We start from the raw sequence: 15,222 nt of genomic DNA, 5'->3' as shown, positions 1-15,222 counted from the left end.
AAATGATCTTTTGATTAGAATCAATTAATTAGCTAGCTATAGAATCAATCAATTAGCTAGTTGTAGAATAGAGATTAATAGAAAAATTAGAGGGAGTAGATAAGATAGATGAGTGGCATAAGTTGACATGCTAAGGCTACCCCTCAAGTTGGAGCATGGAGATTTTGAACGCCCAACTTAGATATAAGTTGATCTAAGTGTCCATGCCTAAGTGCTTTAGTAAAAACATCATAGATTTGTTAACTAGTGGTAATGTTGATCGGTTGAATAAGACCCTGTTGAAGCTTCTCTCATACGACATGGCAATCGATCTCGATGTACGTGCTTCGTACACTCATGGAAGATAGGGTTTGCAGTGAAGTAGAGAGTTGCTTGATTATCACAATGTAAAGGAATATTTGATGGGAACTGGCAGTCCAACGTCATGTAATAGATAAGATCGATAACCAAGTGAGTTCACATGAGGAGACTACCATTGCTTGATTTTCAGCCTCAGCTGAAGAGCTAGATATTGCATGTTGCTTTTTTGTCTTCTACAAAACAAAGGTAGATCCAAGGAAAATACAATAGCCTATTGTGGAATGTCGTGTTGTTGGGCAAGTGGCCTAGTTTGAATCATAATATGCATGAGGAAAGCGTCGAATTAGTAGAAGAAAAAGAAAATTCCTTAGCCATGGGTGGCCTTAAGCTAATATAGAAATCGATGAGAAACATTTAAATGAGGTTGATATGGATGCATTAGAAAATTTAATTTCGTTATCGGAAGGAAGTCATTTCATATGGGTGCTATATTGAGTCTGAACCATAGCCATGAATTGAACAATGAGATGATTTACCTTAGTTTTTGAAGCCATTAAATAAATTCAAGTACTTTGTGAGTAATCATCAACAGCTACTAAAAAATAAGGGACACCATACATAAATGTAAAGAGGAGTGGACCCCAAACATCAATATTTAACAGTTCAAGATAAGATAAAGCAAAAATGGAGCTATTAGGAAATGGTAGTCTTGCATGTTCCCCAAAGACGACATAGGATACAAATACATTTATTTGATAAAAATATTAGAATCCAAATGTTTGAAAGGAGAGGTTAAACTGAGGTTAGGGTGGCCTAATCGCCAATGCCAAAGCAATCGAACTTCTTCCTCTGGTATGTACATCTTTCTCTGTGAGTTCAAGTTCAGTTAATTTCATTCTGTGTTAATTCTAAGTCCGAAACCCAATGCTGATGTCTAAATTCTCATATAGGCTGCTAGCTTCTTTGAAATACTTTGGGCATTAATCTTATGGATCGCATGGTGCACCAACTTCCCAGGAACGACTGTTGGTGCTTCCTGAGAGGGAGGATAACAGCATGATCCGTGGCTTCTACAGTTTATCTAGGTGTGAAGTTATCGAGTTAGAGCTGCCCCAAGCCCGCGGAAAGCGTTTAGTCGGATCTTCTAAAGGGTGGTTGGTGACGGTGGACGAAAGCTTATCAATCCAAACTGTTAAACCCATATAGCAAAGTTCAAAATTTCAAATTCCACATCAAACTACGTTCTCGGATCAGGAGGACTATCTGAATTAAGGTTTCACCACCGAAGAAATGTGTAACTACTTCATTCAAAGAGTTGTATTGTCATCTAACCCTTCAAACCCTGATTTTATAGCAGTGGCTTTCTATTCTGACTCGGAGAGAATAGGGTTTGCAAGACCTGGAGATAAAACATGGACTCTCATTCCGAATAATTTTTCTGCATTCACCGATGTAATATACTACGAGGAACAGTTTTATGCGATAAATTGGCACGGGGAAGTTTTCTTTTGTGATATTGGTGATGATCCGAAAACGACACTAATCACAGCTCCTGTGAAAGAACATTGTTATGGACAGAAGTACTTGGTTGAATGTTCAGGGAGTTATTACAGGTTATAAGAGACGTAGAATTTGAACAACTCCTTTTAGTGTTTTCAAGCTGGACTTCCATACCAAGTTGTGGGTAGAGATGAAAAGTTTGGATAACAACTCATTATTTTTTGGGTTAAAATATTTTTTTCTTCTTCATATTGTTGTGGTCATAACCCTAGTGAGGCTGACCAAGTTGGCGTAAAAAAGAGATCATATTTACTTCACAGATGACTATTTTAAAGCACATGAAGCCTATCTGTCTAAACGTTGGGTGGCAGCGACATGGGAGTTTTTCACTTGGAAGATGAACTACTTATCGAACCTCATTACACCTAGAGTGCTTGTCATCCTTTCGGCCACCCATTTGGTTTATTCAAGAGTAGATGTTATGATCCTATTATATAGTTAGGTCATGATATATGGGTATGGCCAATAAGAGTGTGAATTCTAAGAGAATATCAGGATAAAGGGTAAAATGCTCTTACGAATAGGAAACAGTCCAAGTCTATAAATGTAAGATGGTTTAAAGATGAATATTGTCTCTCCACTCCTAACTCTCCTCTCTGCATTTCTTATTCTTCCCCAACCCCATATTGTCTGATTTCCTTTTGCATATGTGGCTTAATCCTAGCCATCGGCAACAGCAGGCAACTGCTATCGCAAATAAAAATCCATGTAGTTGGTGGCTTTTTGACTTGGCCTAGTTGTGACATAACCCATGTTTGGATACCAGGAGTCAGGAGAAGATACTTTCCCACTTGTTAATATCAAATCCACTTGGTTGAACCAAAAAAATATTAAACCCACTTGACATATTGTTTTTTTTTTTTTTTTTGGATACGAGGTTCATTCGGGCGAGCTTGCGCGCACCACGATTACATATTGTTTAATGGTGCAAATTTGAACAATCAACATCCTAAATGGATTTTGGAGGAAAATGTTGTTGACTTCATATACTAATCGATGTTGGGTAATTTGAGGAAAAACATCTATATTTTACTTTGTTAGATGTGTCTTTTTTACAATAGAGAAAATAAAATCTTGTCTTTACACTTTTACGTCGAAGTGCTACAGGGAGATTTTAACGGAGAAATAAGGACTCCTCAAGCTCTTTAACTTTTTTTTTTGTGGGGGTGTTGTTTGGGGGGGGGGGAGATTGTGGTTTGTCTGAGTTACGCATCTTGACTACATCTTCAAGAGGTAATTATTATGTATAATTTAAATATAACATCAAGTTTATTCTTGTTTGAAGGGAATTTGAAGTTTTGACCTCATATTTAAAGATGTTGGTCTTCCACTAAATGAGCAACCACTAAAGATTTTCAAAAACTCTTAGATTATTCCAATGAAGCGAAATAATGGACCAAGAATTTTTATGGTGACTAATAATAGGAATCAATTCACCATGGCTTTGTTTGTCCCTTTTCCCCCTTAGTTAATGAAGTAATATATGAATAACCTATTGTCTTTGAAATTTCTTTACAACAATTTAAATATCTAAGTGACCATCACGAAGGTTAGATCAGCTAATCAAATGACTTGATTGATGAATAGAGAAACTTTTATACATAATCGGGATCATACCGTGGACCAAATTATCCCGAAAGACTCGACCCCTGGATATCTAGTCATCTCAATATTAGAGGGACTTTATGTATTTATTTATTTATTTATTTATTTTGTCTTATTAAATCTTTCTCCTTCAAAGATTCATCTCTTTCTACCCCTAAAAAAAAAAAAATCCCGTTGCCTGAAAATTGCAAGAAAAGATGCTAAACCCAGCTTAATGTGTCGTTTGACTTGGCTTGGTTATGACCTTAAGCTATGTTTGGGTGTCATTGAAAAAGATTCTCGCACACTTGGTAATATTAAAAATCCACTTGTTTTATTAAAAGACATTTAATCCAAAACTAAAAAAAAAATAAAATGCTAAACCTACTTAATGTATGGTTGCCCACTCTAGATGCTAGTCGCCATCTAGGGATTCAAGGAAAAACCTCTATATTTTACTTTGCTAGTTGTGTATGGTTGGCAATGGGAGAAAATTGAGTCTTATTTTTGAAATTTTATCTAGTTCATTTTCGGAGGATGGAATATTAATATGCCTCAGCGAGATTCGAATTCACGACCTCTTCACTAAAAGGTGTTGGTTTCAACCACTAGAACGGATCTGCGTTGGCAGAATAAGGAGATTTTAATGAAAAAAATAAGTAACCCTCGAACTCTTAACTTATTCCATTGAAGTAAAACAGAAGAAATTGAACCAAAATTTTCATTGGGGAGTAATAATGAGATTCAATTGCACATCAAAAGATATCTGGAAGAATCTACTAAAACCTTATATATAAATGTAATGATGCTTTTTTGTGGCTGAGGAAATTTTATTAGAAAAGTCAAATGTCAAGAGAAGGGAATTTAGAAGAAAAGGCGTGGTGGAAAGAAAACCCTATATGTGAATATGTGATTATTCTTAGAAAATTGATGTAAATATATTGAACAAAAAAGATATTTGACACGCTGATTGAAAAATAAAAAGGTTTTCAATAGAGCTAACGACATTTGATAGAAATTGAAAATAGTAATTCTTATTTGGTTAGGTGGAAAAATTTGGATAAGAAAAAGATAAGACTCTCTTCCTTCCTCTCTGACATCAAGATGCCAAGGTAAGCAAGTTACGAACCACACAGCTCTTTCAAAAAAATATAAAAACATGTTTTTTTTCCTTTAAGTTAAGATGTCATGATACATATCCTTACTAATTCAAATGGTTGAAAATAATTCAAATAAATTATTAGTTATTCAACCATATATGGAGAGCCATCAATACATTACTTGCCAACTGAAAATAAAATCTTATCTTGAAAAAATAATGCTTTATATTTTTATTAGGGCAAGGACTACTTCAAAAAATTAAGATGATACTATTTTGATGTTTGCCTAATCCTATTACATGGACTAGTAATCTATGTCTTCTTGTGTGATAATTAGGGGATCGTTACACTTCTTCTTCGTCTTCTTCTTCTTACTTCACCATCCACAATGTTAGAAATCAAAATTCTCAAAAGGGATATGACTATGTGAGGATGTATTCTTCTAGTAGACCAAGACATTCGAGAGAGATTAGAACTATATAAATCAAATTTTGAGGGGTGATTTGGACACTTCACCGAATAGTGCAGCTAGGTTTTATTTTATTTTTCTGATTTGAGCATCAGATCGATGATGCTCATGGAGGGAATTTCTTTAGTACTTCATTGAAAATGCTATATTGCATATCCTAAGATTTTTTAAAAATTAATTAGTGTCCAGTGGAAGCTGTTAATTAATGTTTAATTTAGTTACTAATGGAAGATTATGGACCACATCTAATCATTGACTTCATTGACATGGAAGTTCGATGGCCAAACTTGTATACTTAAGTGAATACTTTGTCCACAGATTCACGCGTAAAACCCAGAAAGGAAAAGAAAAGAAGAGCTCAACTTTAAAATAATAGGCAGAGAACCAGAAGTCATTATCAAGTGTAGAAGAAAATGGTAAGGAAATACAAAGATAGTTGACTTGGAAAATTTCTAAAGATGGGATAAGCTTTGTTTGATACTTCCATGGTATAAACTGAAAGACCCATTTGAGAAATTTGAGTTTCAGTTCAGACAGAATCAGTGAGTTATCAGAGATGGGAAGACCCAATTGTCCTCCTGCTTCAATCCAACATTTTAGTCATCCACACCCATTGGAGTTACAGGTAGCTATGAATGTTATATTTTCATGCTCATGTTGCAAGTTGAATGTTCCTGATACATTCTATGGCTGCAAGACCTGTAACTTCAACCTTCACCTCTCATGTTCTAAAATGCCTCAGCAAATCACTCATTCTGCAGATCCAGGTCATACACTCTCTCTCCTTCCTGTTCCTGCATACCAAGAAGGGTTTTTCAATTGTGATGCTTGTGGTCAAACTGGGAGTGGTTTTTCCTACCATTGTAAGGCTTGTGGCAAAGATATACATACCTTCTGTGCTGTTAAGCCATTGTCCATAAGTCACCAATCCCACCATCACCCACTTAGTCTCACCTTCTCACCTCCTTACCAGAACAAGGGCTTCTCTTGTGATATATGCAAGCAGATAGGCTTAAATCATTGGCTTTACAGATGCAATTTATGTGAATTTGATGCTCATCTGGGTTGTGCAAGCACAAAGCCCAGAACACTTCCACAGATCCGAACTCAGCCTCAACCCAGTATTAATCCACGAACAGTACAGACAACTGGGGTTCCTCAGTATCAAAATGGTTCTCAGTTTGTGCCTTCTTATTCGCCTACATGCATGAACATTCCAAACCCAAATCAGACTGTGTTTGGAGCTGCTGCTAGGCCTAATCAGTGGAGTGTTCCACAGGGTAACGGTGTTTTCAGCAATCTGTTCAAGAGAAACACCAACATGATTCCAAACATGAATAACCCAAACCAGGTTGTCTATGGAGCCTTCAGGCCTAATCAGGGAATTATGCAGCAAGGCAATGGTCTTTATAACAGTTTGCTTCACAGTGCAGCTTCACAATTTGGTAGTACTTTCGCGCAAAATACTATGGGTAGCGGCAGCGGCGGCGGGGGAGGTGATGCTACTGATTCTAGTTGCAATTGGGATGTGGGGATAGATTTTAATGGTGGTTTCAATGGGGGAATTGATTTTGGTAATGTCAACTATGATTGTGGTGTAGATATTTCATCAAGCTTTGGTGGTGCAGATTTTGGAAATTGGTCCTGTTAACTAAAAAGTTGTAGCTTTTAGAAATTATAATTGTTGGTTGATCAGTTTGTGAACAAAAATTTGGAGTCAAATTGTATTCAGTGTTTCAAAGAAGACTATAAAACAAAATGTTTGAGTTCAGTTGTATCATCACTTGACATAATGCTTATAATTTACTGTCTGGATATAAGATTTATGCCTAATCACAATGCTTTAAATTGTATATATGTTCATGCTTATACTGGCACCTTATATGTGAAACAAATAACACAAGTATGAAATTGTACTTAAACTTCAAAATGGATAGATTAGTTTTAGTTTACTCCATCACAACGTTTTCCCAATCTGCAACTTGATGTCTGTCTTGATAGGTATGCCTCAAATTTTGTTTACCACCTAACTCCAATATGGGAAAACAATATGTAGTTTGATGTTTAGGTGCTTGTACTTTTTTTCTTTTTTCTTATTAATCCAAAAAAAATTTGTACTTAATAACTAGAGATAATAGGCCAGTCATATAAACTATGATTTGAGGTATTAGAATTAGATCTTTAGTAATTAAATGAATGGTCAACAGTGTTGCAAATGGAAATGGAAATGTAAAGAGACGTGACAAACACAACCAAGATACATTTACTTCATTTATATAAATTCTTGCATTGAAGAATAATATAAATAAGTAGCAAATTGTACACTATTGTTTACCAGAAAAACAACTTGTACACTCTATTTGTTTTTCTTCTTAATATAGATATCAAATTTACTTAACTAGTGATTGTAATACCTAGTTGATCTCAGGAATGAAACCTGCTGACTGCTACCTTGGTCCTACAATCCCCACAATCACTCAATAACATAGAACCTGATCAAAGGGTATTTACTTTTGAGAATTCAAAAAGCTTGAAAATTTTCAATTTACCGCAATAAATTGAGTTAAACAATTTCATTGATGGTCAGCAAGAGTCATATATAAATGGATATTCGTACTATCAGGAACAGTAGAAAACTAAGGTTGGAACCACATACCCCAGCACAACCCATTAAGGCCCTGAAACAGCTCTGACTTATCCATTAAATAATGAACACCAAGCAAGCAATCATACTTAAATCTTATTTATTGATACAGGAATGTCAAAGAAATGCACAGGTCTGTGTAATGATGCAACCTATATTGATATCTTTCACGTCAAAGCGATTAATGGGAGAGAGGTACACACGATTACATTCTTTTTTTTTTTTTTTTTTTTCTTTCTTAATTTACACTGAAAATGTTCTACATGAGAAATGAATCTTCTAGTGTAGCTTAATCAGCTCCCCAACCATTGCAATTTGCATTACTAAAACCCAAATCCAACTCAGAGCCCTATCATATTCACACTTGGGTTTTCCTGGGTTCCTGTTAGATAGACCCATTATCATATGTGCCTACCCCAGAACCAGTGAAGAACATTTCGTCGACAGATTCACGCGTCAACCGCAGAAAAGGGAAAATACATAGAACCAACAGCTCAGATTCATTATTAAATCTTACAGTTGCTGAAGAAAACGAAAAAGAAATTTACGTGATCTATACAATGCATTACCATTATAGTTGACTTAGAAAAAAACCCCAAGTCAACAATAGACCTTATTAACCATTATCCTTGTCCTATAATTCAAGCTTTCATGGTGTAACAATCTGCAAAACCCATTTGTGGTGTTGGAGTTTTTCAGTTCAGAACCAGAGAACGAGCGTGGGTGAGAGATGGGAAATCCAAAGTTGAATTCTCCTTCTCCTTCAATCCAACATTTCAGCCACACACATCCCTTGGAACTACAAGTCTCCCAACAGGTAACCACAAAGGTTACAGCTTCATGTGCAGGTTGCAAGTTTAATGTTTCTGATAAATTCTTTGTCTGCAAGCCTTGTAATTACTTCCTTCATAGTGCATGCTCTAACATCGCTCAGTTCATAAATCATCCTGTTGACCCAAACCACGCACTAACTCTCCTTCCTGTTCCTGCATACCCAGATGGGTTTTTCAACTGTGATGCTTGTGGTAGATCAGGAAATGGATTCTCTTACCATTGCCAGATCTGCAACATAGATATACATGCTCTCTGTGCTCTTATGCCATTGTCCATTAACCATCAATCCCACCATCACCCACTCACTCTCACCTTCTCTCCACCCTACCCAACCATGACCTTCTCTTGTGATATTTGTCAGCAGATGGGCTCTAAACATTGGCTGTACAGGTGCAGTTCATGTGAATATGATGCTCATCTGGGTTGTGCTAGGATTAAGTCCAAAGCACCACCACAGCCTCAGACTCACCCGATTCATCAACAAACTGTTCAGGGAATTCCAGTTTCCCAACCCAAAACACCACCACAGACTCAACCTCAGACTCGGCCGTTTTATCAACAAACAGCAAGGGGAACTGCAATTCCTCAACAACAACTACAGATCCAGCCTCAGCCTCGGCCGATTTATCAGAAAACAGTGCAGCAAACAGTAGTTGCCCAGCTACCATCCCTGACTCAACCTCAGGCTCAGCCCATTTATCAACAAACAGTGCGTAGAACTGTAGTTGCCCAGCCAACACCGATGAGTCAACCTCAGATTCGGCCGATTTATCAACAAAGAATGCAAAGACCTGCAATTCCTCAGTATCAATATAGACCTCAATCTAGGCCTGCCTACATGCCTTCACAACCAGTTATGTATGCTCCTCCCCGTAGGCCTGCTCAAGGGAGTATGATGCAGCCATACACTATGATTCAGAGTGCTGGGTATGATAATGATCAAAACCAGATGCATGGAGGTGCTGGGTATGATGTTCATGAGCCAGGACAAGTTGGGTTTGAAGCTCATGCGGGGTATGATAATGATCCAAACCAGATGCATGGAGATGCTGGATTTAATGATAATGATCCAAAACAGATGCATGGAGGTGCTGGATATAATGATAATGACCCAAACCAGATGCATGGAGGTGCTGGATATGATCATAATGATCCAAACCAGATGCATGGAGGTGCTGGATATGATCATAATGACCCAAACCAGATGCAAGGAGGTGCTGGATATGATCATAATGACCCAAACCAGATGCAAGAAGGTGCTGGATATGATCATAATGATCCAAACCAGATGCATGGAGCTGCTGGGTATGATGATAATGACCCAAATCAGATGCTTGGAGGTGCAGATATGTCAGGAAGCTATGGTGATGGTGGCGGCTATGAATTTAGTACGGATGCTTCAGCAAGCCATGATGCTAGTGGTGCTGATTTTAGTGAAGATGTTTCGGTAACTTATGATGCTAGTGGTGGTGGCTGTGATTTCAGTGAAAATATTTCAGTAAGCTACGAGGGTAACAATTGATGTATGCTGATTTATCCGGTAATTCCAAGTGATAGTTTCGATGAAAATGAACTCCAGTTCATCTTAAGAAGACAAAGCTGTGTTTCTTTTATCCTGTGAACAAGAGATGTTTTTCCTTTCAGTCTTTTCTCCCCTTTTGGAGTCATTCTTTACAGTCATTAATTTGTATTAACATTGTCGTGGAAGCCTACACGGATATCTCTGCATGCCCTTCTACAAATCATAGCCTTATGAAATTGGGTTGGCAATCACGTAGGATACATGCTTTAATATAATCCGTGTAATTTAATGGAATGTAAAGATGAAGGGTAATGTCAACATAGCATTGCTTTTGAGTAAGATTCATACTTTTTGGTGAAGATCGAACTTTCAGATATGAATACTCGTCCGATTAAGCACATTAACGGAAAAACTAAAATAAAATATTGGGCGAGTCTTTTAGTTGATACTTCCTTTTATGAGATAAATCCTCTCTATGTTTGTACATAGTTAATCTTGCTGCTGTATTGGTATTATAGATACTTTAGTTTTCAGGATATTTTTGTGTTTATTTCTCAAGAACACCTATGTTAGTGGTGTACCGTGTGCTAACACCTTCTCTCAAGATATTTATTATGGATAAGGTATGCATGAGAGTAATTTCTGAAGAAACTATACGTACCTTTTATCTACTTCACTTTTTTATATATCTGAAGTAAAAAAATAATAAATGATGCTCTCTTTGTTCCTAAATTTGCTATTAATTTTATATTCACCATCATCAATTGAGTGAGGGCCTGTATGGTTACATGAGTCTGGGGATTTCAAATTTATGGAGTCATAATTCATAAAATTAACTGTTTGGTTAACATGAATCTGTGGAATGAAATATGTGGATTCATCCACAAAATTATTTGGTCGACGTGATTTTTGCAAATGTGCAAATGTTCAACGCTTTTACAAATTCACGTTTTTAGTGTAAAAAGATGAATCTCTATATTTCATAAATCCAGGGATTTTCACAACCAAACGAGTATACATTTCGCATTCATGAATGTAAACAAACAGGCACAATGATGTTTAAGAAGTTATATTCATATCAATTCTTCTCTAGTGGCCAAGACATTAGCTCTTAGATTAGGCTTGGGTTTTGCCAGGAAAAAAAGATTTCTTAAGTTGAAGGCAGAATCACACTCTGTGGATTTGTTGGAGATGGTTTTCAAAGAGTTTGTTCCTTTTACATAAGTGCTTGTTATACTAGAAGATATCATGCATCTTAAGTAGTCTTTTGAGCATTATCATTTATCCTCTGGTCCTAGATTTGTTAATTAAGTTGCAAATTATATATCAAGTGATGCATATGGGGTGGCACATGGGGTATCTCAGGGTTCTGCGCTCATAATGAACTGAAATTCATCACGTTGATCTGAAACGAGCTCGTGAGAAGGATCCACAACATTGTAGTGATGGACATCATTTTTCGCGTTTCGGGATGGTTTGAGGGCGTTTTAGGCATTTTACTACTTTCAGTGGAATTTTCATAATTTTATTTTATTTTATTTCATTTTTAGGTTTTTTGTACTATAAAATCATGTTTTGTGTGTCTTTTGGAGGCAGCTAAATATTGTTATTTCTTAATAAACTTTTGAGAGACAAAATTCTCCATTTTTCAATCCATTCTTCTGTTTAGTCTTGTTTCTTTGTCGTTTCAGCATCATATCAAGTTTAGCCCTCTTGGTAAGACTCCCAAATGCTCCTGTCCAACTCTATGTGAAGTAGAAGCTAAGCTAAGTGTTTGACCTCTTCTTTGCAATGATTTCAATTTGACATTAAAAAAATTGTGTGATAAAGGAATCCAATATTTGCACGATGATGGAGGTATGGATAAACATTTATTTGCATGGGAGATTGAGACAAAGAAAATGGAGTTGAGATCTTTTACCCTGATGGGTAGAGATATGCTTCCTTCACATCTCTCCACCATATATTAATAGAAGGTCAAGCTCCATATTTTGACACTAAAAATCAAAGATGAACTCCATTAATAGCCCCTTTTTAAGAGAAGTATAAATTAAGGGAACACAAATCTTTACCCATCCAAACTTGAGAGCTAGGGATGGGGATTAAGTAATAAATTAACACATGAAACACTCGAACAACGAAGCTAATGGTTTACTACCTTCTTATTTCGGTTTGAAGAACACATAACTACGAGAGAGAGAGAGAGAGAGAGGCGGCCATGGCTAAATCGTGCACGGAAGTGACAGCAAATTGGCGTACGTCTTCATACGTTTTGGAGCACTAGAGCTTTGGAGCTAGTGTGCCATGATGCATGCACTTGCTTGCTTGCACCCTTCTCGTCTATCAAATTGCATTTTGGATAGCAATTAAACCTCGCCGACCTCTTAATCCGATAAGAGTTCAGTAATATTATAAGTTCGTATCCCACTAATCACTATTGGGTTATCCTTAATGCTGCTTACGTTCTCAGGCTTTAGTGGCCTCCTGTGCTTCAAATAATGCCAAGAACCACCCAGAGACCTCGAACTTTACGGCAGCAACTAAACCATTTTTAAAATTTCCTACTTCAACCACGATAGATAAGATTAGGGTTTGAACTAAACCTACGAAAAAACCAGAAAAATCAATTATTTGAACCGGAAGAGCATGATAAGTGACCAATAAGCAAACTAAGCAGAGCTTTGGCTTAAGGGTTTGGTTCTGACTCATCAAACTGACCAGTGGATACATATGTGTTTGTCTATAAATTATACTAGAATGTGTATCCATTGACATAATTAAGCAATTATACACTAGCAGCAATTTAGTTTGGCTAGCTTTGTTTAGTGAAGATGTGGAGCATCTTTCTTAGTCGTTCTTTTCTTATCAGAGCTTCATTGATTCTTCTGTGTTCCAGTTTACAGGTAAGGTCTCAATTAACCACTGATTTCTATGATGATACATGTCCAAAACTTCTGCAAATCGTGCGAAAAGAGGTTAAGACTGCTATCGAGAATGAATCGCGGATGGCGGCTTCTTTGCTTCGACTTCACTTCCATGATTGCTTTGTTAATGTAAGATTGTTAGAGGATCCTCTAATTACTGGTTTATGCATTCACCTACACAATTTTAATCCAACTTTAGTATTATGCATGCATAGAGATTTCAAGTCTAAATTGGACAATTTCAACACAACCTTGGTTGGCACAAGGAAGAAATTGTTCATATATCTATTGGAAGCTATATATTAAGTTACAGGATGGTCATAAAAATCATTGCATGCAGTAGAGAAAGAATGTTTTATTTTTCAAAATTATCTTCTTATATTCTTGGACAGGGTTGTGATGCGTCGGTTCTACTGGATGGGAGTGATGGAGAGAAATTTGCTGGGCCAAACTTAAACTCTGCAAGAGGGTTTGATGTTGTGGATACAATCAAGAGCGCTGTTGAAAGCTCATGCAGTGGAGTTGTATCCTGTGCTGACATACTAGCTATAGTAGCTAGAGATGCAGTTCTACTAGTAAGTCAAAATCATGGCTTAAAATTCATATAATGATATTTATAGTATTTTCAGGATGACATGAAGCATTTTGCAGAGTGGAGGACCTTCATGGAAAGTTGTTCTAGGACGAAGAGATAGTTTGGTAGCAAATCAAACAGGATCTAACACTGGCCTTCCTGGTCCTTCCGAGTCTTTGGATCAAATCATCAAAAAATTCACTGACGTAGGGCTTAACATCACTGATGTTGTATCCTTATCAGGTATACACATAGATTACAAGATTGCAATATGCTTGTGGTTTTTTGTGACCCAAGAGAGTCCTATTAGAACTCAACTTCCTAATTCAATTCAATGATGAACAAATCATAGATGATTGTATTTGATTCTAACCCTGATGAGTTATCTCACATAAAAAGAATCAAATACTCACATCAATAACTCAATGAAATGAAGGCTAGCTTTCATACCGTGAATGTAAATTCTCTATAATGGATGCAGATCCATATAAAAAGCTTGTTTGTCTTAATTTTTTTCTCCTTGTTCTTCATTGCATGAGAAGGTGAATCTTAATAATGAATCTTTCCATCATTTGTCTAGGTTCACATACAATTGGCTTGGCAAGGTGTACCACCTTCAGTCAGAGGTTGTACAACTTCTCTGGAACAGGTGCTGCTGATGCTACATTAGACACTGAGATGGTAACAGATCTGCAAAACCTTTGCCCACAGAACGGCGATGGCAATAAAACTGCTCCACTTGATCGGAACTCAACTGATCTATTTGACAACCATTACTTCAACAACTTGCTCAATGGAAAGGGTCTTCTCTTTTCAGACCAAACGCTTTATTCCAGTGATGATGATGCTGTTTCAACAACGAAAGTTCTTGTGGAGACCTATTCCAGTAACTCCACACTTTTCTTTAAGAGCTTTGCCAACTCCATGATCAAAATGGGGAATATAAGCCCTTTAACTGGATCAGCTGGGGAAATACGCAAGAACTGCAGGGTTGTTAATTAGTTAACATTTGCAGAGAGCCCTTGATAAACTATTCTACCATATGAACCTTTCTATCTATTTTCTTTCTTTTGTTTTCAGTAGTTGAATCCAAAAAGTAGCTCATCTGTGAAATAAATAAGTTAAGAATAATGCCAAGTCAATCTGAGAATGAGAATGTAAACTTTGTATATTTGTCTTCTCTTTTTGCCAACCAAAATAACTCTCATCTCTTTTCTTTGATCAGCTTGCATACCACTCCCATGGCCAGTGTCTATATCAGTCTTGGTTGATAACTAATATGATGTGGATCGGGTTGTACATCGGACCAGTATCATATATAAATGAGCAAATTGCACTGACACCCCAAAATGAAGGCTTTAAAGCACTGACACCCCAAAATGAAGGCTTTAAAGTACTGACACTCCATTTTATGTTTAAAAAACACAAAGACCTCAAAATTGAATTTTCATTGGATATATTTGTCTAATTTGTTACTGAAAACCTTTCAACACTATTTATTATAGGGATATTATTGAAAATAAACAGTGATTTAATTGCTCTCAGTAATAAATTTGACAAACATCCAATGAAAATCCAAACTTGGGGTCTCTGTACTTTTTAAACGTAGAGTGAGGTATTAATGCTCGAAGGCCTCTATTTTGGGGTGCCAATAGAATTTTCTCTATATAAATTTTAAAAAAAAAATTAAACCATTTTTTTCTTTTTTTGG

The 15,222-nt window shown here is 36.5% G+C and overlaps 2 protein-coding genes and 1 pseudogene across 2 annotated transcripts; all 3 read left to right on the top strand.

Annotated features, from left to right (window-relative positions):
* Positions 1 to 203: 203 nt before the first annotated feature.
* LOC149001408 (F-box protein At2g26160-like) lies at positions 204 to 2,298 on the top strand (annotated as a pseudogene).
* A 3,069-nt stretch (positions 2,299 to 5,367) lies between these two features.
* On the top strand, positions 5,368 to 10,278 carry LOC149001407 (uncharacterized). The gene is made up of 5 exons (XM_089137026.1): positions 5,368 to 6,654; positions 7,221 to 7,252; positions 7,770 to 7,852; positions 8,047 to 8,205; positions 8,388 to 10,278. The coding sequence occupies exons 1-5, from the start codon at positions 5,570 to 5,572 to the stop codon at positions 10,011 to 10,013; spliced, it is 2,985 nt and encodes a 994-aa protein (XP_088993152.1). The 5' UTR covers positions 5,368 to 5,569; the 3' UTR covers positions 10,014 to 10,278.
* A 2,525-nt stretch (positions 10,279 to 12,803) lies between these two features.
* LOC149001406 (peroxidase N-like) lies at positions 12,804 to 14,843 on the top strand. Its single transcript, XM_089137838.1, has 4 exons — positions 12,804 to 13,066; positions 13,330 to 13,512; positions 13,589 to 13,754; positions 14,092 to 14,843. Exons 1-4 carry the CDS (start codon positions 12,845 to 12,847, stop codon positions 14,511 to 14,513), a joined length of 993 nt encoding a protein of 330 aa, XP_088993964.1. The 5' UTR covers positions 12,804 to 12,844; the 3' UTR covers positions 14,514 to 14,843.
* The last annotated feature ends 379 nt before the right edge of the window (positions 14,844 to 15,222 follow it).

The sequence above is a fragment of the Hakea prostrata genome, chromosome 10, assembly GCF_041222555.1.
Source record: "Hakea prostrata isolate BN-2017 chromosome 10, UWA_Hpros_2, whole genome shotgun sequence".
Classification (NCBI taxonomy): domain Eukaryota; kingdom Viridiplantae; phylum Streptophyta; class Magnoliopsida; order Proteales; family Proteaceae; genus Hakea; species Hakea prostrata.
This window is presented reverse-complemented; position numbering and strand designations above follow the sequence as displayed.